The sequence below is a fragment of the Merops nubicus genome, unplaced genomic scaffold (genome assembly GCF_000691845.1).
Source record: "Merops nubicus isolate BGI_N331 unplaced genomic scaffold, ASM69184v1 scaffold26549, whole genome shotgun sequence".
Classification (NCBI taxonomy): domain Eukaryota; kingdom Metazoa; phylum Chordata; class Aves; order Coraciiformes; family Meropidae; genus Merops; species Merops nubicus.
Genome location: NW_008630653.1, coordinates 8,068 through 33,615, shown reverse-complemented (window position 1 = coordinate 33,615; position 25,548 = coordinate 8,068). Strand labels below are relative to the sequence as shown.

Genomic DNA, 25,548 nt, shown 5'->3' with positions numbered 1-25,548 from the left:
TTATTTTATACATATATATATATATATAATTTTTTTTAATTTTCAGAGAGTGAGGAGATCAAAATGAAGAAAATTAAAAGGAAAAAGAAAAGAACAGCAAAGGAGATTTAATGTAAACAGCATGAAGGCAGGCTAGAGATGAAGTGTGTGAGACTCAAAATAACCACATAGAACCCCTCAATTTTTTTTTTAAATTATAAAAATAAATTATAAACAACAACAACAAAACCAAAACCCAACACTCAAAATATAAGAATGAAAAAGATTTTTGAAAGACACCATTCAAAAGTCGTCTTGATGGAGAAAGACAGGAAAAAAAAACATAACATCTGTTAAGTTAAATTTAAAGCACAGTATTTTGAGAAGCAACTTGCTACAGATGTAAAATGTAATAATTCTTTTTTGTTAACATAACGACACTAGAAGCAGGAAGGCCTCCTGGAGAGATGATTGGGTAGACAGGCAATCAAGGTATACAAGTGCTGAATACTAAATTAATTGTTTTCACTGATGTTCATAACAAAGAAGGTTGGAGAGATTCTCACAATCTGAGGAATTTTCTCAATGTCTATTATCATCTGAAGGTGTTTTAGAGGATGTAAATAATATCAAACAATAAGAACTGCCATGAGGTTCTGAGCACCCAAGAAGCGTTTCAGAGGAACTCAAATATGACATTTCTGAACTAACTACTGTAACATATAATCTGTCACTTATGTCAACTTTGATGCCAGAAGAAATGTAATGGTGGCACAATCTTTAAAAAGGACTCAAGAGTTGATCCCTGTAATAATGAAATATGAAGGAGGCACGTTTTTTTGCCATTGTGAAAGATCCATGTTGTTCTCGTGTCTAAAATATCACACATAGTTTCAGGCACACCAAATATGAAAATGACATCGTAGAACAAGAAGAGAGCTAGAAAGCACAGATTCCCAGATATGTGCCATGGTTTTATTTATTATAAGGTCAGATTAGGATTTGTCATTTTGAAAATAGGGTGGAGGAGTGGACATGTCAAGCCTCTATAGTCATAAATGGTATAACAGATGAAAATAGGGATGTGTTATTGTCTGTTCCTTTCTATCTTAAGGAGGCACAGGCTTAACCATATAAAAACCATTTAGGAAGCAAAAGGAAATACTTTTCACTCATTGTGTCTTTACAACATGAAATGTATTGCCCTTAGATGTTACTGAGATCAAGCTTATGATATCTGGGTCTTTCTGCTCAGCAGCCAGCAACCACTGTGGGTATGATGGAGGGTCCAGACCAGAAATCCAGTTTACTGCTGGCAACGGGGAAGGCAAAGAAGGAATCCTTCATACTTTTCCTGTTTGCCATAAATACCTGCTGCTGATCACTGCTGAAGTCAGGATTTAAGGTTAAGTGGAGCATTTGTCAGCTCAAACAAGGTTATGTTTTCATGATGCTACCTTAATAATAATAAAGAGAAAACACTGCCTATTATTTGCAAAATGTTTTGATTTTTGATGGAACCGTGTATCTGATGGAATTCAATAATGTTGAAAGTTGTTTTAACAAACTTCAAGGATCTTTTTGGTGGGTGTTAATTCCACTGTTCTGTCTGGTGTGTTCTCAAGTGACTGGAAATGATGTAGCTGACATAGCAAACTACATTTAGAACGATCCCTCTTTTCATGTTCACATGTATCTTGCCACTAGTTTAGATGATTTCTGGGGTAGCAACTGGATTTTATATCTATATATGTGCATACACGTGTGTATATATATGTATATGTATAAAATATATAAAGAAAACCAACCTGGTAAATCTCACTATTTTTTTTTCTGAACATAGCTTTAAAGTATTAATTCTGTGAGCCACACTCACTTTTTATAACATGCAAAAGAGTGAATACTCTTACAAAATGTTTTCCCCCTGCTTTTTGGAAGTTAATTTTTTTCTACTCAGTAAGAATTTTATCATAATTTCATGCCCCACCACTTCATGGTTTGTTACTTGGTCTATTACTCTCACATTTAACTTGATAAGGTCCTGCTTCCTATGATATTCATTTTTTTTGAGTTTTGATTCTTCACAGCTGCTGCTTTGAAGTCTTAGATAACATTCTGAGCATTGCACATTGCTCCTGGTTTTAAACTTTTCATTCAACTGCAGTACATAGCTCTTTCTCCCAAATAACTTCTCAGTAAATTGTTATAGTCTAATATTCTAAAATGAATGTTTTGCTTTTAATCAGGGCAAAACTGTGGAGTCTTTTCTTAAAAGAAGCTAGTAACTTCTGTCAAAAGGTTTGGTGATTTATCCTCATCTAATTCAATCCTTTCTTCAAAGGAATTTAAGTCTGTTACTCAGTTCAGGAGGATTCTAAATCATTGTCTATTTCATACATGCATGAAAGGAAGAGCTGGTGTTCACACTTGTCTTTGTGCCCTCTCTTTCAGCATCATGTTCTTGTTGACCCAATCCTGTCCAGGACAAGGAAATGCATCTGTCAATAACTTTTGGATAATATGAAAGTGAACTGCAGTAGTGAGTATGTGTGTTCTTGAATAGCTAGTAGCTGGAAAAAAAGCAGATATAGAAACTCATGGTTTGCCCTCCCTTTCCCTCTTCAACACTTCCAGTGTTGGACTGCAGGTCAGCATCAGGTTAAAATCTCCTTTGCCAACATTTAGATCTTTAGCTATGAATTGGAAAAAATTTGGTCTCGATTTTTTTTCACTGTCTTAAATGGACAGAGAATGAGCAAAGACCTCATCTCACATGTTGAGCTGAGGTTGTTTTGAATCTCGAGGCAATAGGGATCTATGAATGGAGAGCTGAGGGTGCCATGGCTGGAGCAGTACTGCAGAACCTCCCACTGGTTTCTCTCCTCTATGTGTGCTTTTTATGTGAAGGGTCCTAATTTTTTCCTTCCTTAGCACCTTCTGTGCAGTGCCCAGGTATTTGTCTATGGGTACAAAGGTACAGTACTCATGCAAGTTATTTACAACCATGTGAGAGCACAGATGATGTTGATTTAGGATTAACACTTACAGTTTGACACCTTGTGCAGTTATATGCACTGGACTTTAAAGAAATGGCAGACTTTTGCCAGCATTAATTTTCCCCCAGAGTCGTGATACAGGGCAGAATTCTAAGAATGAAATACAATACAGAATTACTTACAGATATTAGCAGTGCCCTTAGGTATAGGCAGATAAGAACCAGGGCTCCACGGTCTGCCCTGGTAATTCTTCTTGCATTTTCCACAGTCTGGGCCGGTTGTGTTATGCTCACATTCACAAAGTAGTCTTTTGTTTTCTTCTTTACAGCCAGTAGCATGAAGGTTGCACTTACATCTATTTTTAAAAGGCAAAAATAAAAACAAGTGAGATATTATTTAGAGATGAGTTTAAATTCAGATAAAGTCTTAGTAAATCATGTCCTGTTGCAACCACTCTACTCCTGTCTTGTGCCTGCATTATTGTTTTAGCATGCCTTACAGGACACTGCTCAAATAGCATGTTGTAATATCTTCAGCTCACACAGATCTAAAAGCATTAATTTCAGTAAGACTCCAAGATGCTGAATCTTTTCTTGCTTTCACTAACTCAGCTCCACTGAGATCAGCTAAATTATTAATAATTCTCACCACAGACAGGTCTATAATCTTGCAAAAATTCAAGAGTTACTCACTACTCCCAGAAACAAAACAAGTCCTCTGCTTAGGTCCATAGAGAATCTGGCACAAATTAAGATACAAATTAGGCCCTGAGAGTCTGAGAAAACAGACTTCAATTAAATATCCTCTCCAATGTCACATTTCAGTAGAAAGAGAACTTACTAGAATGGTGTTTTGCCATTCTTGTTCAGCATGTATTCTCTTCCTCAGAAAGGAAAAATCTTGCCTGCTTATTTGATATGGCTGTCAGTAGCTAAAGGTCAGAGGAAATATTTTGGTAGGCACATTTAGTTTTACTTAGGAAAGAACACCTGATTGAACCTTGCCACAAAATCATTATATAAACCAGATTTTGCAGCTGGTGTTAGAAACTAGGACACGTATAGAATGGTAAGCTAGCTTCATGCAAGTGAGGTATTGTTACCTTTTTCCATCCCTTTCCAATAGACATCAAAAGTAGCTAAAATCACTTTCTGTTTGAGGCTGGAAGAAAAAGCCTATTATTTAATGACCCTGTCTGTTTGTTTTCCTAGTTGTTGTACATCTAGTGATTTAAAAGGTTCTCATATGGGCATTTGTCACCTGTTCCATACAGTGACCAATAATTAGAGCAAAACAACACATGGAACAGCCAAGTGAAAATTAACAGCTGTCAAATTGACTTCCATTTGGAAGGAATATGACCTGAAGCAACTGGCCACATACATATATATCCCCAGGGTAAAACAAGCTTGCAGTTGTCACAAGTGGCTGTTGGAGAAAATCCACAAGAATCTGTAATACAGTAGATGGTGAAGTGTTCTCCTCAATGCTAGACATAAGGCAGACGAAAAACGGGTTCATTGCCTTTTAAGTCAAAATTACCAAAGTGTATTGAATATGTTAGACAAAAGAAAGTGTGATGAATTTGTATAGAATTTAAAAAATATCGATGCTTGAAGACTACATCAGCTGTAAAGTAAATTTTCAATGACTAGCTACTGCAGAACGAAAGATGCCTGTCTGGGGGTCTGTGGATGTGATATGCCTATTCATACAGAGATTGAAGATTCTGGTAAGTGGCACTGCTATTAAGAAAAGTAATGGTTGGTTTTACTGTCCACAGAAATGTGAAAATAGAACACTCCCAAGCAGAAGAGATACACCATGACCAAATCAAAAAATAGAGAGAGACAGAGGAGGAAAGAGCAGGAGAGGCTGTGGAGTCACTAGAATAAATGAGAGGAACTAATTGGATTTCTTTCAGGGGAGATTCCTGTTTTACTAGAGGGACTCATCAGTGTCAAGTGCAGCAAAATGATCTAGGCAGGAAGAAAAAGCCTGGTGATTCTGAGGAAAAGCTGAAGTTCTAGGGCTCTGAGAGCATGCTGCAGACTGGTAGGAGAACTGAAGTGGGGAAAATAAATGTAGGTACACCTGCTAATTGGTGTAAATGTGCACAGCTCTTTCAATAAGCACATGGAAGTAAACAATGGTTGTCTCAGAAAACCTTGTGCAAAGTCTGTTTGCACTTCTCACATGCTATGCTTGTCATATAGTCCTGAAGAGGTAGACTGAACCTTCCTGAATTTTGCTTGCAAGTTTAAAATTCTTGGGTGAACTCTGGCCTTCTCCATCTCCCTCCGCTTCTGTCCAGTCCCATCCTAAGCCTCTTCATATGTATACAAAACATGTATATATTTGGCTGGATGGGTGTACATAGGCATGCACAAACAATTCCCATAAATTCTCATGCATATTGATTCCCTTCTGTCTCCCACATTCCCTAACTCCACTGTGATGCACCTTTTCATTGGTTGCCTCCACCTTTATTTATTTCCCAGGCAAGAGAGTGTGGACAGCACAGGATGGCTCTGCTGTCTGTTCTGGTGCTTAGTTTTTTACTTGCTTAGGACAAGACTCCTGGAAGTGCTTCTTGGCCCAGAGCTGTCGGATCGTGCTGTGGTACCTATTCTGTGGTCCACGTGCCAGGGCCCATGCACTACAGCAATAGGCAGGGTTTCTGCAGAAGGCATCTTCTGCAATTTTAGCCACCAAACTCTAACAGACAAATTAAAACTACAGGTTTTAGAGGTCTGTGTTTGTACCAAATACAGGCAGGTTTTCACAAAACCAGCAAAACTCATTTCCACATAGAAGTAGATGGGGAACTTAAGTCAAATTAAAAAAAACCCCTAACTATTAACTGAGGTTTAAAACACCAGCCCTCATACAATCATTCAGAACAAACACAACTCCAAATTCCTACTCCGTTAAAAAAAAAAAAGAGAGATGTAGCCATGTAGTAGTATGATTTCAAGTGAATAACAGAATGAGAGCAAAGAACAAATTTGATCACTCTGAAAAATAAAGGACTGGTCTAAAACCTGAATGGGCTGAGAATAGATGGAATAGGGTAGAAAACAGTCAAATCCTGACATTACAATTAAGCAAAAAAAGGAGCCAACAATGCTGAATAAGTATACAATCCCTTGGTATAATACAAACTTAGCTATGCACAATTTCTGAGGAGAAGTAAGGAATGAATGTGGTCACTGTGGTTTTCTACAAGACTAGCTAAAGATCAAGGATCAAGGTAAAAGGAAAACATTTATGTTAACAATGACAAATGCGGAGTTGATGAGAGCTTGTTAAAGTGGGCTCAAAGAGAAATGTTTTTTAAAAAAACCCAAAACCAAATCTCAAAAGGTCACACAACATGTGGCAAAAAAATTTATGTTTGCCTTCTTAGTGTATAAGCAACATAAAAGCTGGGTTTAGTTTGCAGTCATTAGTGTTATACAAGTATGAAAAAATCTGAAGAGATTAAACTGGAGTTCTTATTGGTGTTAATAACTATACACAGGGAGCAAAAAGTAGAAGCAGAAAAAAGACATTCAGAGGATTGAACCACAGAGGTTGTGCTACTCCTCTCACTTGCACCAATTTTTTGCTGAGGTCACTTCACAGATCTCAGACTAATCATGATTTCCACAGTAAATCAAGAATCTAGCTGAATACTTCAGTGAGTGTAAAATGCAGGGAGTGCTAAAACTGAAAAAGGACAAAAAGCATCTGTGGAAAGCTAACCGAACATAGGTTGGAGGATACTGTGTGTGGGGAAGAACAAGCCAATACCAAATTTTGTGCTATATGTGGAGAGACATTTTTATTGAAACAGAGAACTAATAATTTGTATATGTCTGCTTTTTTAGGAAGGCTGCACTAGGAATCGTGCAATCTGTCCCAGGGTTGTCATCAGAATGTTATGGATGGACAACATCAGAAACCTCTGCAAAGAAGAGAAATGCCTGTTGTGCTTGGGGGATGGACTTCTCTGGATGAATGAAAGAGGTAAACGTGCATAGTGGGACTAAGGGATGACTAGAGCACAATAAAAAGCTGCTTCTATTTGCGGGCTAAGCAGTAAGGAAAATGGAAACATTTAAGGCTACAGAAAGAAGACTATTTAGGTAAAAGTACTGTCTAGATGGACCATGAGAGAACCACTCTTGAGTTGGGATCTATTGGATTTTATGCAGTGTGGAAACCAATCAGCAGAGCTTGGACCTTAGGCATTTCAGGTAACTCTGAATCATCTGAGCACCACTGATCTGGTAGCTCACTTGGATCCTATCAGATCATTGCCACGATGTGAGCATCAGCTTTCTATGGAAGACTGCCCAAGTTCAGAGTCCTTCACCTGTTTTGTCTCTTTTTTAAGGAAGATTACCTTTCCTATCTGCTCCGAAGGTAAGGAAATATTTTGCTACCTTATGTGAATATTCATGATGATAACTTATTAATAAAATCCTAGGTACCATTTCTGATTTCTTTAAATACTAGCTTGGAAAGGCTGTTTTTAGCTGTTACTGTTTTAAATCCAAGGTGGTAACAAAAAGCTTGATTTACATACAAGGCACATTAAACACAAAATTTCATATAGCCCTTGTAGGTGATTCCATTAGAAAAATGTGGTCACTTTGACAGGATGTCAAGAATGGAGAAATTCTGAAAACCTGAGAAACTGCTTCCACAGCCTCTGTACTGGGTTCCAGCTGCAATATTCCATGCCTATACAGTTTCTTGAAATCCAAAGAAAAAACTCAAAGTGCTTTACAAGGTGATTACATACACATGCCCAGAAATACAATTACAGGGTAGCAGTGGGTGGGTAGCAGCTGCTTGGTATGTCAGGTGGATTCGCATGTGTATCAAGAAGGGGTGATTCAGGGAGCTGTAATAAGTAGAGCAGGTTTGAGAATACAGGTTAAGGTATTGGTATAAGGTATCTATGTAAGGGGATGTATGGTGCAGCCTTTGCACTGCACTGGCAAACAGCCTAAGGGCCAAATTCTGTGTAGGGATAATGCAAATGTTAGGGGCAAAGTGCAGTTCTGAGCTAGAGTCCATGCTCACCAAAAAAACCCACGAAAACAACAACAACCAAAAAAACCCAAACCAAAACCCAAACAAAACATTAGACCTCATCAGAGCTTTGCTGAGGTTCGATGCTCTCCACATCTTCACAAAGAATGTCTGAAGCCTGTGACTGTAAATATCAACAAACTCAGCAGCAATTAGTTGCTACGTGGGACACATAGGTCTTGAAACGGCTTTCTATCTGATGGAACAGCTGTCTCCCTGTTACATCTGGTGACAGTTTTTTGAGGTTATTTTTTTGGTTGCTGGCTGTGGGAGCAGCTCTGTCAGTGCTGAGCTGGTGGAACTGAACGCCACGTCCCCACAACACCTGTGTGCATTTAGAAACTTCCATCCTGATGTTTCCACAGCTTGGCTGACGCCCATCTTTCCAGGTCAGCCTGTGAGGGCTCTCCCTGCTAAGCAGCCTGGTTCCAGCACATGCAAGAACACATTTTCCTCCAATGTGCAAATTCAATTTTGAATCGCTGGAGATTGATATTGCTGTCCAACGCTATAAACTCTAATTGTGTGGGAGAGCAAATTTGTTTTTCTGACCACTCATCTTTGACAGACTCATTATTTTGTCATAAAGCAATTGAAATGATATTTTTGGCAGTTACATAAGGCGCAGGAAGCACTGTGGCGTGTTGAAGGAGCAGTGCTGTTGTAGTTGTTGGGAGCAGGAGCCCCAGGAGCGCTGCATTTCTCCCAGACTCTATTTACATACAGACAACTGACATTAAAATACTGTAAATATCACTGAGGTAACTGCTAATAGCATGCTGATGCTCTTGCATATGAATTCCAACCAAAAGACTGGGGGTTACATGCAGGGTTCATTTATGTTGAAGAGATCATTCATGAAAAAGAAAGACAAGGGAAGATCTTGGATATATTTTTAAGGACTAGCCATATGTTCCTCATTTAGATACATCTTTGGATCATTCTAGGTCATCACCAAATTTTTTAAAATCTACTTAAAACCCACTTGTAAGCCCTCTGCACAGACTCTTTCACATGCCACAAGTCAGCTCTCTGCTCCCAGGTAAGCAAAGCCAGAACTTGCAGAGGAGTTGGCACGTTTGCTCATCACATTACTGCCCACACAATGTAAAATACTACCCCTGCAGAGTTTTAATTAGGCATTTTAAGACACTGTTAGCAATGTTAGGAGCCTTGGTCACCTCCTCAGTGCTAGCAACTACTTCCAGCGCCTTGTTATAGTTGTCCTAAAGGACCTGGTGGTGTTTAGCATGACATCACACGAGTTAAGGCTGTCATCTACGTTATACCTCTCAAGCTTACTAATGACATTAAGGCAGCTTCACCAGGGACATGTAGTTTTCTAATATAATGTAGACAAAGAGGAAAAGTCCACGTGGCAAATACATTTTAAGTGATACCTCAGCCATGAAGGAGGAGATGCGTTGAGAAAGTCAAAGTTACAATATGAGCACCCTTAAAATACACTGTGAAAACTTTGGGCTAAAGCCAGCTTTGCATTTGAATAATTTTTCAGGTTTTACATACTCTTTTTAATAATATATTATTTTCGACACTTTATGAGGCAAATTCATAATAACTTGAGAAAATGTTTGCACAGGTATGTGACAAAACTCTTGCACCATTGAGTGTACAAGGTAAATATCATGGAAATATTTAGATAAGTCTGTTTTTCTTTTAAATCTCTTAAACAAGTGGACCATCTTTTCATGTAGACTCACAGTCTCAGAAACATCACGTCTGCTGAATATTATTATTCATTATATCATAGGATTTTTCCATGTCATGTCAGGAAAACATAATATGCTGAGCCTTTATCCTAATTTCCAAAGCTTAATAGATGTCAACACAGCTTTACTATTGAATCAGATTTTGTGGGGATGAAAATAAACATAAAGGACACTGTTGTGAAGAAATAAAATGATTGCTGGCCAATTTATTTCTGCGAGGATGAAACAGACAGTGAAGAACACACATATAAAAGAGGTAACAAGATGATTACTGTAATGTAGGCTACCAGTGCCCACTGCAAAGACTATCCCCATCTGAAGAAGTTCTGAGGTAAAAGGTTCAAAAAAACCCTAAGAACAGTTGGCAGTCAGAAAATGGCATGGGTTGCTGGCTGCAGGTAGGTTTGCTGAAAAAATGTTCTGGCTCATGTGAAGCAGGAAAGTCAATTCTGTTTTTTATTCAGTAATTTTTGAGCCATGTGAATATCTCAGGTCTATGTTGCTGTATGGAATCCAAGTCCAAAAAAGGCACTATGTCTTTTTTTTTCTGGAAGTTATAAAGAAGATCCCCTGTGGTCTGCTGGTAAAATGTAGCTACTGTAAGGACAGTAATGAAATCTGAGTCCTTTCATTTGTTTATTTCTGGAAACGTATTTAGTCACCAGACTTTTCCTTTCCCTGAATTTATCATCATAATCTCTGACTATAAAAAAAAAAAATTCCTTTGTGTAATGGGGCTACATCAATAATAAAGGATAAAAAATTTCAGTAATAACAAATATAACTTTGTATAGGTAGATATATTATTCTTTCATTTGCAAAGCAAGGACTAATGTTGGATCAGGCTTTTAAGCTTCTTAAATCTGTAAGTAGCTTTGTGGCTAGAAAAGAAGTTTAACCTGCTCTCAGTAATCCTGCTGCACCTTAGTACCTTAGAATCCAGAGATTTACAGAAGCCTTTTCAACTTTATTCTTTACTGTTTAGTTTTTGCTGCTAAATTTGGGTGGAAATTGAATTAGATTCCCACAGGCAGTATGGAAAATTGGGGAAAATAGCTTCTTATTCTCCCTCAGCTGAATATAATATATCTAGTGGGGAACAGCAAACCCCAGGCACAGAGAGCACGTTTGCTTTGCTTTCTCAGTGGCCTACTTCCAAGCAGTTTGGAGAAGTAGAAGAAATGGAAAAAAAAAAAAAAAAAAAAAGAAAACAGAGTCCAAAAGGGCAGCATAATTCCCTTTCCCACAGGAGCAAGGACTTCTCAAGACTCACAGAAAGTGTGCGGGGCATGGAATTGACCACTGTTTGTACTAAGCCAGCTCAACACCAAGAACACAGGAGTTTTAAATTTAAATATTAACATGTTTATAAAATTTGTGTTCACACGTGAGTAAACTTTTCTATATATTGAGATTATTTAGATGGGAACTACTGTCGAGGTAGGTCAATATGAACAACTACAGGATCACTACTGATGAATTTATAGCTCAACATGTATTTGATTAGTACATTGTCTGATAGATGCATACTGTCTGTCTTTTGAAACCAGCCATTAGTGGGACAGGTCCTTTTGGCTTCAACTCTCCTTTCCTCCTGCCCCTTTCAGAGAGAGGACCAGAAGCAACCTTACCTCACCAAATAAACTGTAACTGTTTCTGAAATGCAGTAGTTTACTAGATGACACCCTTACAAACAAACAGAGGCAAGTGATAATGTTTAGAGGCTACATCAGCAACCCTCAGAACTCAAAAACAGAAAGGAGGAGGCAGTAACCTATTAAACCTCTTACAAATGCCTCAGCATTTAAGCATTTGAAACTTCTGATTTCTCGGCTGGATCAAAAATATTACAGAACAACAGATATTAAAATTTTCAGACTTCAGTCTCTTAGCTCCAAAGTCTAAAAATAATCTAATGATGCTTATGCCTTAGTAGAACAGAACTGCTAATTCTGAGTCTGAGTTATTTCAGTTTACCATATTAAAAAAACCCAAAACACCCATCTTTAATATTACTTAGATACACTAGCCAAGTGGAATGACCAAATGCTTTTTTTCTAATTTTCATTTCACATTCTCTAAGTGTTAAAGCTGAAATAGATCTGTCTGAAAATATAGCCACTGTTAGCTGCTGTAGAGAACTAACTTCTATCCCCTTCCCAAATATTAATTTTGTCTTTTTCTTCAGAGATACTAGTTTTCATGGAAATATGTCAATAAAGACAGTGTCTAGAAAATCTAGTACAGTTTGCCAATAGCATGTTCTGCAAATAATTTTGCCTGTGAACAACAGTTTGCCAGATATCTTAGCTGATGCAAGTCCGTCTGGCTCTGGTAGAATCAATGAATTCATGTTAGTTCACCCCGTCTGAGATGTGATCTAATTTGTTTCCAGCTTTTATTCATATTATCCTAGGCTCAGTGGCTGTGTTTTTACATAATGCTAGATAATTTTTTATCATTATAAATGGCAGGCCCAAGATCTTGAACAAGCATGGAGTGGACACGGGAGTCAGTGGAAGGTAAGGAGTCCAGGTGTGATGTGCTTTTAGGGACAGAACTGCTGAGAAGGTAAGGTGCTGGTATTATACATAGTTTCCGTGCATCTGTTTTACTCTCATCTTTATCCTCAAAAATAGGAAGCTTTTCTTACCTATGATGAATGGGGACCATGGCAATCATATCTCTCCCAGATAGGAGGCAAAATCTCTTGCTAAGATGAAGATCAACAGTGACAGTTTCTTTAAGTACTACCATTGAACACTAGTGATTGTTTTGGTAGGTTCCAAGACTACCACTGAAGAATGGAGAAAAAGCAGTGGCTGTGAACTCTTAAGTACCTCAGTGTTATAATTACATTTTTATTTCTCCTCTCCCACTTGAACGTTTCCTTCATTCTCACTGGAATCCCTTTGGTCTCACCTTGCAAAGTTGCCATACTTCACAAGACAATCAATGTCTTGATGCATGATGGGATGGCAGAGTGGGAAGCACATCTGTGCAGAGGTAGGACACAGGTGTTCAGAATTGTCATGATGTACCATGTGTTTTAATTGGTTTGTTCTAAATATCAAGGAGAAACTAGAATATAGTAAAACGCTGAATATCCTCAGCTGCGCATACTTTTATGCTTCAGAGAGAGGAAGGCTACTGGGACAAGAATGCAGCTCTCTCTTGACCAGCTGGAATAATGCAATCTGCTTGGCAATACCTTGTCACTAGCAGTCTGATGGTGTGAAATGCTGGGGTTTGAACCCCGAGCCCCCAGATTAAGGTTGACATAGGGGTGATTCCCACAGCCCTTCATAAAGAGGTGGTGAGTTTGCCTTATAGCTCCCCCCAGGGTGCGGTCGGCCCTGCAGGGAGAGCCATAAGGGAAATGAGCCCCAGGGGTCCCACATTAAGTTGACAAAGGTCAGGTGTCTGCTTGGGGATAAAAGCTGGGACCACTTGCAGGGAGTCAGGAGTGTCTGTCTGTGGAGTGCACTCCACAGAGTGTCCTGGTACAGGGAAGACCTCCTGACTCTCCCTGGAGCTGGGCCCTGGTCTGTTTAGGCCTTTGCGAACGCGGGTCGATCGGGTGAGAGTTGCCATGTGGGCACCCTTTTCTTACATGTTTAACTGGCTGGTCTGGCTGTTTCCCATGCCAACTATGGGCGACCTTGGTTCACTGTTTGTACCACCTGTTGTGGGCCGGGTCATGTCATTTGTGGGATCGTTGGGGGTGGCGTTGATCATGTACGAGCTTGTTGACCTGTTTGTACCCCCGGCGGTCATTCATATAGTAACATTTCTGTCTACAATACAGTCTGCATATTGGTTCATCTCCCTCCTGGTGTTATCATTTTTGTTGGGCCTGGTCACTGGCAAAACATGGTGCAAATAAAAATCATATGCTGGCTGAGATTTGAATACTGCTTATTGCCATCAGGATAGTAGAGGAAGCAAAGTTTTTGTTATTTTTAATTTTTTTTTTTTTTTTTCTGCTGTCCAACATTTTGCTTGGCCAGACTTAGTTTGCCATTCATCCACTGAAGAGTAAGACATCACGAACAAGTCAATATGCACCAAGAGATACCCTAGACACCCTTCTATTTTAATCACTATAACAGCACCAGGCAGTCTTTAACCACTATGTCACAGCAGTTGTAAAAGTCTGTGCCACAACCTGCTGGATTGTTAAGAACGTGATGCTCAAACCTCAGATGAAAGGTGCAGCTATGTATCACTGTAAAGTTTTAGCACTTATAAATTTAGAAATGAGAGTTAAAAAGTCTTTAGGAGTCACTGTTTCTTCTCTTTTCTCCTGATACAAATGGAACACTATATTTGAAATTCCTGGCATTACGTTAATCTGCATCACCACTTTTAAGTTTGTTGAGAGACCAATTTTTCTGGGTTTAATTTAATTAATACCAGTCTTACATCTGCTCAGCAGCAATCCCAAGAAAGATGCTAGTGATTACACCAAACTTCCTGTCTTTATAGTATTTCACAGTATCAGCTGCCAGCTGGTACCCTGAATTCTTTTTCCCAGCACAACGCTGAAAAGGAACAATTTGTTGTGCAGGAGGTCTAAAATTGTGGTCATTAAATTACCATCCAAGTGGACATGCTTATAAAATACCATTCAAAACCATCTGAATGTATTCAAAACCATTTTAACCATTTGAATCAAATACCTTTCATAACTCTGCAATGGGAGAAATTTTATTCTTGTATGCAACAATATTCCAAGTAAGCTGTCACAAATTAGTGTCCACAATTAACGTTGGACAGACCTGGCCAGAGCAAAAATATCTTTAAGCTTAGAGAAAGACTCAGGGTGTAGCACCTATTGTGTCACAGTAGGGTAGAAATTATGTTCATGAGCTCTCGTCAGGGGATCAGCATTTCTACCACATGAGAAAGAAGCAAGATTGTTCATTTCATACTGATTTTGATAACTTTTGGGGGACTATAATAGAGAAAAGCAGCATAAAAATATCTGTGGTGTGCACAGAATTTGACACCAGGGAAACCAGTTCTGTGAAGCAGTACATCTGCTGCTCTTCTCAAAAGATTTTAAAGCATTTCTGTTTAAGAGACCTCCCATGGACTCATTTAAAGGCTCAAATGTGTCCCTAAGTGGTTACAACTGCAGGGTTGGTATAAGTGGGGTATGGGCTTCAATGGGTCTACTTTTGTACACCAGGTTTCACTTGAAAAAGTGAGATGTCTCTGGTAGCTTTAATGCAATGAATGGCTCAGTCCGGTCCTACTGTAGTCAGTAACAGGAAAGGCCTTTCTTTGGGTCCTTGTATGAGGATTCAGTGGGGAACCTTCTCCCCTGTTCATTCTCTTATAGGCATCTGCTGTGATCATCTCTGATTTTAATCTTGTTAAGCTGAACTCTTGATAAAAGCACACTTTATTTTTGACTATCAATCACCATGAGATGTCTAGGCACTGACTAAACATTTAGAAAAACCACCAGGATAAACGAGGATGTAGCAGGAATATAATTCAGGTTGTTACCTTGTTACCTTTTGAGAATCCAGATGTGAAAACTTTTGGCATATGATTTAATGACCTGTCCTCTTGTTTTTTTTTTTTTTTTTTTATGATAAATATGTAAAATATTTTTGAATTGTGAATATACAGCCTAGCCCAAAACTAATGTTTGATTCTGAGAACTAGCTTAATATTCCTATTTTCAGGTTTATACCTTGCTCCTCATACGCAGAAGCCACTGCCCAAGAAGCATCTCATGGCACCTTTGTACACAGGTAAACGATGTCCTACCGTTTCCCCCTGGTGTTTTGCTGTTCTGCAGGTTATTGCTGATAGTACTTCTTGGTGTTACCTAAATTTAAGGCTTTTAAATCACCTCTGTCCCTCTGCAGTGTTACCAGAAAGAGAGACACAGTGGGCAGGTTGCATCCCAGATGTTCTCTGCTGGTTCCTTGTGGTGCCTCCACTTGAGGCTTCTCAGAAAGCCAAAGGAGAAGAACACACTGACTACAGGCAGGTTAATTAATCTTTTTGTCAAAAAATCATGTTGCTGAACTTGAAATTTAAAGACTATTATGAGGCACAAGGCAGGTAAATTCTTTTCTGGAATGTGTTTTGAGGTATTTATGATCAAACTCTCAAAGTCAAGGGTGCATTATGAACAGTTCAGAGCAAATGAAGCTGACCAAATATTTCAAAAGTGGTTTTGTTCTGGTGTTTTCTTGCATTTCATTAGGGTTTATCTTCAAAATGCTTAAGCCTCACACCTCCATCTAAAATAATTCAGAACTGGTGGCTTATTACCAAAACAGACACTTCAAATCCACTTAAAAATACATAGGTTTTTTTCCTCCCTTTTTTCCTTTTTCTCTTTTATTTTTTTCACCTAAATTAGAGGTCATAAATTGTAAAAGTGCAAACCTTTCAGAACAGAAAATTTCTCATTGTTTATCATGTTAGCCTCAATTCTTTAACTTTTAAATTCCATACAATATAAGCCCCTTATCACAGAATAATTCACTCTGGAATGATAAGAATTATTTGCCAGCAGAACCGTGCGAATAATTGATTTTTCAGTTCACTGGCTGAACTGAAAAAAAGTGCGAGGAAAAAAATATCATTTGTATCAAATGAAACATGTAGTTTTTTCTTCAGGTTTTAAATGCTTTTTTTAGAAATTATTTCTGACAATTTTTGGAACAAAAATATTTCCAAAGCAAAAATCATGTTTCTTTTGAGTTTTCAAAAAAATTAAAGTATTTATTAATGTGGGTTGAATTCTGAAGATACTTTTTAGTCATTCCTGACAGAAGTTTCTTCTGTGAATAATTTATGCTTCAAAATATTTTCGCATGCTGAAGAAAACTAGAAGAAAAGTGAGTATTTGGAGTATGCAAAAAGCAGTTTAGCATCCTATAGCTAACTTAGATACTGAAATAGCTATTGGATCATCTTATCTCTACCCCCACTGGTATAACAACACAGCACAATGAAATTATTTGCTGGCACTAATTTTAAGTGGTTCAGGAAATAATGTTCTAACTGTATTTTTGATTTTTAATTTAGGAAAAAAATTCTTCATTCACCTACTGTATTTCACTTGCTGACTTTGTGTAGGAAAAGCTTGTTCTCTTATTCAAAAATACCGTATGATTACTGTTTAATTAAAGACACTACTTATTGTTATCTTGAAGCCATTAAATTGGCTGTTCTGCAAAATAGGTTTTATTAAAGTCAGTGGAATTATACAAAGATGCAAAAATTACCAATGCTTTTTATTCTTAGAAAGCTTGAGATGGATGATATCATGGGTCAAATTTACTGGCTTTTTAGCAAAGTCTGTGGATATGACTCCTAATGGTTGACCAGTTGATGATACTGGCTTGATATTCTTCCAGAAGATCAAGTGACAAAAGACTGGTACTTTCAAAGCAAAGTCTGAAGATTCTGACCTAATGTCAGACTAGAATAAAATAGTGATCACTTTTGGCCTTCAAGTACACCAAAACATTTATTATTCATGTTTGTTTTTAACAAATACTGGGTAAATCAAAGAATGTTGAGACAGAGGTTAGAGCTGAGCTGCACTGTCCACTGAGAGGTTGGGAATGTGGTTTTTTTTGCTGTCTATGAAAACAAACAGGCTGGGAGGTCGAATTTGATCCAGTGACTATAATATTCCATGTACCAGAAGAACGATACAACTTCATTTATATTTCAAATGTTTCAAATCCATATTTCCCTTCATATTCTGCAACTCCCACCAGGAAACTCTTATAAATGAAAATTTAAGGAAAAGATTGCAAGTTATGAATAATGTAAGGCTGATAGGGGAAAGCAAATTGTGAAATACTGCTGACAAAAACAATCAGTATATGTTTATATTGAAGAACAAACCTTTGCATTTCCATCTTGCATAACATAGCTTTGAACATCCTATACAAATTTTTCTGTTTTCTCTGAAATGTCAAGTAGGCTTCCTCAGCCTCAAACTCCAATGGAAAATTCTGTTCTCGAAGAATGTTTGAGCTAATCTAGAAGTAATATGTGTGCGCACATATATATATATATATGTATGTATATATAAATACATAAAAATATTTATATATTTGTTTTATATATATATAAAATAGAAGACATAGCTCTATGGACAGTACTAGAGAACTAAAGTATGCAGGTAAAGAAAGAACCCAGATGTGAAGAAAAAAAAAAAGATGACATTAATACAGAGATGTCTACCAGCACCCAGTTTTCAAGCGGCAGTGTATTATAACAAATAGATCTAGCAAGATTAGACAGGATCCTCTTTGAAGCATGGACAGCCAGAGGGTGAACAACAGCTCTCTTGCATTCAAGCGTTTTTCAGGCCAGGGGCCTAAGAAGACCACTGTTCAAAATGAATTGGTTTTTGTTTGCACACTGTCAGAGTTGCCATCCATTGAAAAGAAGAAGAGGGATTTGTCCTGAAGACCTGATGAGTAGGAAGAGATATGGTGCCTTGAGAGGATCCTAACCAGAGCTCTTGTGGAGGTTTAGATGGATTTTAGGAACAATTTAATCACTGAGAGTGTATCAAGCATTGGCCCAGGCTGCCCAGGGAAGTGATTGAGTCAGCATCCCGGGAGGTATTTAGAAGACATGTAGACTGTGTTGCTTAGGGACATGGTTTAGTGTTGAACTTGGCAGTGTTAAGCTTATGGTTGGACTTGATGATCTTAACGGTCTTTTCCAACATAAATGATTTTATGGTTCTATGACACATCCTTAATGAACTTAGGCATAATTATCAGAAACTTATTAAATTATGCAATTAAAAAAAAAAAGGATAATTGCCACTTTATTAGAAAATATTTTTGTATCTAGTGCTTCTGGAAATGGAGGAGTTCGTGTTTGTATCTGTTATGTTTTACTGCTCTGTTTTTTCCCTCACACACTGAGAGCTGCAGAGGAGGAGGAAGGAGACTGGGATTTTGGATAGTGCCTGCAGCAGTCACGACCTCCTGTGGCCACCATTACTGCTCATCATCTTTCCTCATCGATTCTTGTGCCTGCTCAGCATCTCCTCCTGCTGACCTATACAAGCAAGGAGCGGAGCATTACACAGGACTCAAAAGTGCCCCCAGATCTTGTTAGAGCCGTTCTCTGCTTTAATGTTGGGCAGAAACCTCAGGAGAGGAAAAAGGCAGAACTTTGTGGATTTTCTGCTATATACGGATTTATCATGATATACAGCAAATTGACTGAACCAAATGACTTAGTGGCCATATAATCGTATCACAAAGGGAACAAGCTTCTGGCACTTGTCCAAGCTTCTTGCAACAGAAGTCATATGTAGCTTTCACAAGACATTTTATTTTCTCGCTTTTTTTCTTTTCCCTATGTAAATCACTCCTGTGTTTTGTTTCTGTTTTACCCCTTCATGATAATCTCTAGATGCTGACCTACCTCTGAAGAACTTGATAAAATAAAGAAAAAGAGAAAAGGCTGTAACAGGCTTCTCTTGAGATGCATGAATTGCAGACTTGGATCTCTGAGAACACCCATGACAAAACAGCTGTCTCTTAGGATGAAGTCTCACCTATGCCTCACAGCAATTCTTTCCTTTTTCTCTTTGCTTAATGGAGTTAACAGCAGTTCAATTTTCAAACATGGTTTCTTTCAAAACACGCTAAGCTTATGAGGATAATAAAAAGTATACATTTTATGTGTTAGCAGTTAGAGTGAAGTTCCTGTATGCAGGGCAGAGACTGGACTTAATCATAGAATCATTATTAAGGTTGGAAAAGGCCTCCAAGACCATCAAGTCAAACCATCACCCAACACCACCATGACTGTTAAACCATGTCCTCAAGTGCCACATGTACACGTTTTTTGAACCTCTCCAGAGACGGTGACTCCACCACTTCCCTGGGCAGCCTGGGCCAATGCCTCATGTTCCTTATGTTCTATTAATTGTGTTTGCACTGCAGCAATGTTTGCACAACTCTCCAAAAGGCCTCTCTCCTGTCACAGAGTACACTCAAGCCATTTTAAATTGCAGAACCTTTTCTTTGTGATGAAGCCCTTGTTTTTTGGTCCTAATATGTGCAAGAGATTTTTCAAAAGTCCTAGTATAGTAAAACAGTCAAAATTTATAAAATCCCCACTTTTTTCCAACAGTCAGCAGTAACCCACCTTTAGGTGCTTTCATTTTAAGTGCCAAATGCTTGTAAAAATGTAACGTGATGATCCTTGTATGAAGCCTTTAGACAGAACATATGTATCTTGTCTCCACAACTCACAGGCAGGCTGAATGTCAGCCACACACTAATTCTGCATCTGTTGGTCAAAATCTGGGCATGACTGCACAGTGAGGAAACCAATGAACGTTAAAATTATACACTTCACTTGCTTTTGGAATTAAGATACATAACCCTTTGTCATTCTGGTGGTGTCACTCTCCTGCATCTCCCCTATTGAAAACATGTATATTTTATGAGGCATTGAGAGACAAACAAACCTATAGACCATAAAATCCAATGTCTGCCTTAGTCCCCAAAAATAGCCATTGGCATGAAGAGAGATTTCAGAATCTGATCTCTTTAATATATTGACGCTACATCTGTAAAAAAAAAAAAAAAAAGTCCAGATGTATACTTTAAGACATCATGTGTAAACCATGGAATATTTGTACATGTCAGAACTGAGACTATTGCTATCATCTACCTGAAAGGATGTATCTTCAGACAGAATCACCACACTGAGGGTTACTTCTGCAGTGACTAACGGATCTACCTGAGGAGAAGGTAAAATGATGCAACCTGGTCTAGGTGTCTAAGGACTCTACACTGTTGAAACTTTTTTTTTTATATATGTACAGTAGGGGAGAAATTAAATGTTATAATGTTATTTTACTCTTTCCTATTCCTTTCATACAACTGTTTCTCCGCTCCCCATTCACCAGTCAGGAAAAAAAAAAAAAAAAAGAAAAAGGTGGATGAAACATTTTTTTTCTTTTTTTTCTTTTTCCAGATCTAGCTTGTGGACTGGGTTAAAGATTTTCAGTAGCATAACATTAAGAGTTAATGACACTCAGATTGTTTGTTCTTTAGCTGATGAATAACTGTAACACACCATTCTGGACCCACAGCTTTCACTTCTCTTTTAAGTCTTCTCTGCTGTTGCAGAGGGGAAGGAGCTGCCCTTGCTGGCAGACTGTAACTCCTATGGGACACAAGTGATTAAAAATGTAACTGGCTCCTTGCTGTTCTGCTGGCCTGCTGGAAGAAAGATTTCAGCAGCATTCAAAGGAAGGGAGGCACGGTTCCATAAGCATGGTATCTTTAATGAAGCTTGTTAAATGATAAGCAATTTTCTGCTTTGACTAAGAATAATAGGTTTACTTTTTCACTGTAAATTGAGATGTTCCTGCCAAAGGTTTCCGTTCCTTCTTTGAGCCACACAGGCAGTGACTCCCCATGCAATACAACTGAAGAAGTGATGATCACCATAAGAGAAGTGGAGACAGTGAGAAATGGGCAGCTGGAGGTATGCGTGGTGTGGGAGGCGGGAAGGAATATTTCCCAAAGTGGGTCACTGACAAAACAGGTGCCTTCTCATATTGCAGCTCTGTCCCCTGTCCCAGCTGCCATCGCTGCACCTTGTTCCTGATAGCTCTGCTTCTTGGGTGGTACAGAAGGTTGAGGGATCTGCTGTGCTTTATATGCGGGGCAAGAATGGTAATTTTAAATTTTTTTTTTGTTTTTCAAGTCAGTTGCTGATTGCACGTACGTGGCAAAATCAACACCCCTTATTCTAAGTAAGAAGCAGCTCACAGTGTAAAGAACACAACGAGAAAACATAGAGCAAATTAAAATGCAAGGAGCCAAAATACAGCCATTGTAAGTAAGGCTGAAATCCCCAAAAATTCTCAAATGACCTTCCCTCTGTCCCCAAAACATCTGGCGCGCATCTGATGGGCAGGATATTTATGTCACAGTGAATTCTACTACCATGCACCAACTAAAACCTAAAGGATCAGCTATGAGGGAATGAATTTCTCATTCCCTCACCTGTACAAAAGGCTACCAGAGGTTCCTAGACTCTGGTTCACACTTGTGTAGATTGGCCTGGCTTTCCTGAACAGGTCTAAACAAAAGCACTAGAAAAGCACCACCAAATCAAAGAAGTTAAAATTACTATGTTTATGATGACTTCGATAGACACTATCTCAAAGTCTAAAGATTCCTAAAGCACGAGAGAGTTAAATGGAAAAATGAGTAAAATCAGCTTTACCAGATATAAAAGTCAGAAACAATAAACAGTCCTGCAACTGTTCTGTCTCTGGTAGCTTGCATTAAAATATATATAAAGCGTTCTGGGAACTGAAGCAATGCTTCAGTTCAATAAAACTAATGTAATTAAAGAGAAAGAATCCTGTTTTTCCCCTGCTTGCAATTTCAAATGAAAGCTTCCTCAAACTTGTGACCATTGCTGGAATCCAATTCAGGACCCGAGCTTATCAAATTCCCAGCTCTGGCACCATGCCTTTGAGGTATTAGAAAGTGATGCTCATCACACCAGCTCTGTCTATAACTGTTCCAGATAACTTTAAAGTGCAGACACCCCATTTTGAAACAGGCAGGTGTTCACTGTGAATCAAAATGGAGTCACCAGATTCATGCAGCCTTCACACAGTGCTCCTTTTCTTGCAAAGGCAACAAAGGAAAAACGTGTAGCACAAAGTCTCCCGGTAACATTTTTTTTTTAAACTTTGAAAGCTTTGCAGGACAGCATGCCCACACAAAGCCGCAGGTTGCTGAGACCTTGTAGAGCAAGCATCTTATTCTGCAATTCATCCTGGGGCTGAGAAACTGCCAGGCTAATGAGCTCTCCTGCAGCCTCTTCCCCTGCAGGTGCTTCCCTGGAAACACAATCTTAAATCAGACACCACCATGCCAGATGTAACCCCCCCAAACAACTCGCAACCCCTCCCTCCCAACATGGCTTAAGAAAGCCACAGCAGCACTAGCATCTGACTTTGATGAAATCTCAAACTTCTTTTCCATTCAGACACTGGGAGCTGAATTAATTCCTCAGCTGCTTTAATGCTGAGAGCTGCATCTTGGGAATTCAGTACAGGAACATATTCATCTCTCTGATAGGTGATAATGCAATATTTTACTGATGGGGGAGCCAGCACATCAGCAGTGTGATTGTGACCCTGACCAGCAGATGACTGAATAGGTAAGGAGAGAAGGAGCAGCTCTAGCTTGAAGGCACAGCCTAAACTTTGGCAGGCAGTCCTTCACTCTTGTCCCACTACTAATTTTCCAATGCATTATTTTGTCACTTGAGTATCCAGAAATGCTCATTATGAAGGTATGTGACAGGCTCTGATAACACGTCTGTGGCAAAATAACTGATCCCTTTTCGCAGTGGCGATCTTTAATGCTCATGGGGCATGGTAGGTTATTAGATGGAAGGTGCCCTTTGATGGTCTCTAGTGTAATATGTTACCAGACAGCAATATGCCAAATATCTATCACTTACAAAATAATGTCATCCCTGGAAAAGGACCTGGCAGCAGGGGTTAGGGGAGGAAGAGCTTTTAATTATATTTGTCAACCAAAAGATGTTCCGAGGAGATTGGGCAGCTTGATTATTTATTGGCTGTTCAAAAGCACTCAACACAATCTAAGAAAAAGATCAAACTCTGAGATACGGTGGTTCACATTGCTGTTAGAGACTCTAGCCTTGAAGTCAAGTTCATGCTGAAGAACAAATTTACCTCTTACAATATGTGGTTTACTTCTGAAAATGAAAAGGGTAAGAGACGTATTAGTAATGTTGGCATTAATGGAGGCAGCTGTTTTTAGATACTTGGTATTTCAGGGATGTGAGTTTAGCATCATTATTAGAAGTACAGCTTACTAGACTCCTCTGCTAACTTTCCAACAGTGAGCAGATGGTTACCCTATTACCAACCATTTGCATTTAACATATTGTAATGATTTATATACCACATGTCACCGAGCAAAGTGAAAATAGTCGATGGCAACTAATTAGTTGAGTGTGAAGACGCATATCTCGATGTATATATTCTTATTGTAACCAAATTACATCTTTTTGGTTGTTAGCAGGTTTAATGTGTAGCGTAACAACGTAAATACTGATGGCAGTTCAACATGAACCATCATGTCCCTCTGTCACTGGGACAGCATCACTGTCATTAACATTTGTACCAGTACTCCCAGTACTTGCCTGTTTCATGAGTGATGGTGCAGGGAGGACAGATTATAACAATCCATTATGCTTGTCTACCAGTCTCTCTTAAGTGTATTTCTAAGTACTTTATAATCTTAATATATCAGTACTGGCTGATATTACAGGCTACACATCTTGAGAAGGTGAAAGTGGGGATGCTGCATGGCAAAGAGGAAAGACACTCTGCATAGCTCTCAGAACACCAAAAATGGGTTTAAGGGTGAAGATAAAAAGAATCACAAGGTCTTCTAGGGAGTTTACAAGGAAGGAGTAGGCAACTATTGACAACTGCGCAAACTTCATGCACAGGATAAACTCAAGGTTTCCAAGAAAGATCATAATCTTAGAAAACCACCCTCCAGCATTGGGATATAGGCATGTGTATATACCATATGTATTGGATTATCCATAATATGTCCCAAGGCCTTACAGGCCTTAATTAACCCACAGCATGAAGCTGTGGATTATCAGCCTCTTCCTGAAATGTTTCTACTTGTTTTTAGGCTTATAAAAAAGTGGTCATCACCTCAAAAATGTACAAATAATCATCACTGAAATACAGCTATGTTACTCCAGACATGGCAGCATTTCCAGCATAAAAGTCACACCAATAATTCCTTTTTATTAACAGCTACCTGTCTGGAAGTCTGGATGAACTGTTGTGTGAGCAACCAGATGCTGTTCACAGACAGGGTCTAAGGCTCCAAGGACTTTGTGTGCTGCAAAAATGAAAGGTGGCCTCATGCAGGAGCAGCACTATGTCAATGTTTATATTCTATAAAAAATGAATTACATCAGTGTTGAAAACTTCCTCTGTTGTTCATCCCAGTTAACAAGACGTTTCACCTGTATTTTACTTGAGGATTTCTGCTGGTGACTCATTTGCACTACAGCCCACCACGATCAGGTAAGGACTGTGATGATTCCCTTTGTGCACTAGTATTGCTGAGGCCCATTAATCTCAGAGATGGACTTGAGAGTGAAGGAGAGGAAGGATTCTCATAGATCCTCATGTAATGAGACTATTAGACCTTGACCTTTCCTAATTCACTTTCCAGTTTTCTGAATAGGTGTCTCTGTGTAAATGTATCACTAGATGTAGCAGGATTGTCCTGCTTTACATCAGTCTTATTATACAAAGAGGAGAGAATGAAAAGACTGAGAGGTGTAGAGTTTTTTCCTCATTTAAACAGAAGCTGAGACAGCCTCCTTACTTCTGTTCTCTCTCCCTCCTTTCTTCCCTTCCTTCCTCCCTCCTGTCCTCCTTTCCTCTTCATCACTTGTTTTCCCTCACTCCTTCTACATGAATACATTTGAAACTCATCAGTTTAATATGGGTAACTGCACTGAAATCACTCCCAAGTTACAGGATGTCATCTGAAACTAGTATCAGGTCTGGTCTCTTGTTGCAATACATAACTCCTCATAATGTATAGGGAGTGATACACAGCATTTACTATGGCACTGTACTACAGGGAACTAGGAGGAAAAGCAGTAAAGTTAACTCTCTTAGTTGAAAA

General features: G+C 38.7%; 1 protein-coding gene across 1 annotated transcript in view; it reads right to left on the bottom strand.

Moving 5' to 3' along the window:
* Positions 1-3,088: 3,088 nt before the first annotated feature.
* The window catches only part of NTNG1 (netrin G1), a gene marked incomplete at its 5' end in the record, with an annotated part of 29,726 nt that continues 7,266 nt past the window's right edge, over positions 3,089-25,548 (bottom strand). Inside the window, 2 exons of the mRNA XM_008947383.1 lie at positions 3,089-3,122; positions 3,157-3,330. Of these exons, the coding sequence (XP_008945631.1) occupies positions 3,089-3,122; positions 3,157-3,330 (208 nt within the window). The remainder of the gene's footprint in view (positions 3,123-3,156; positions 3,331-25,548) is intronic.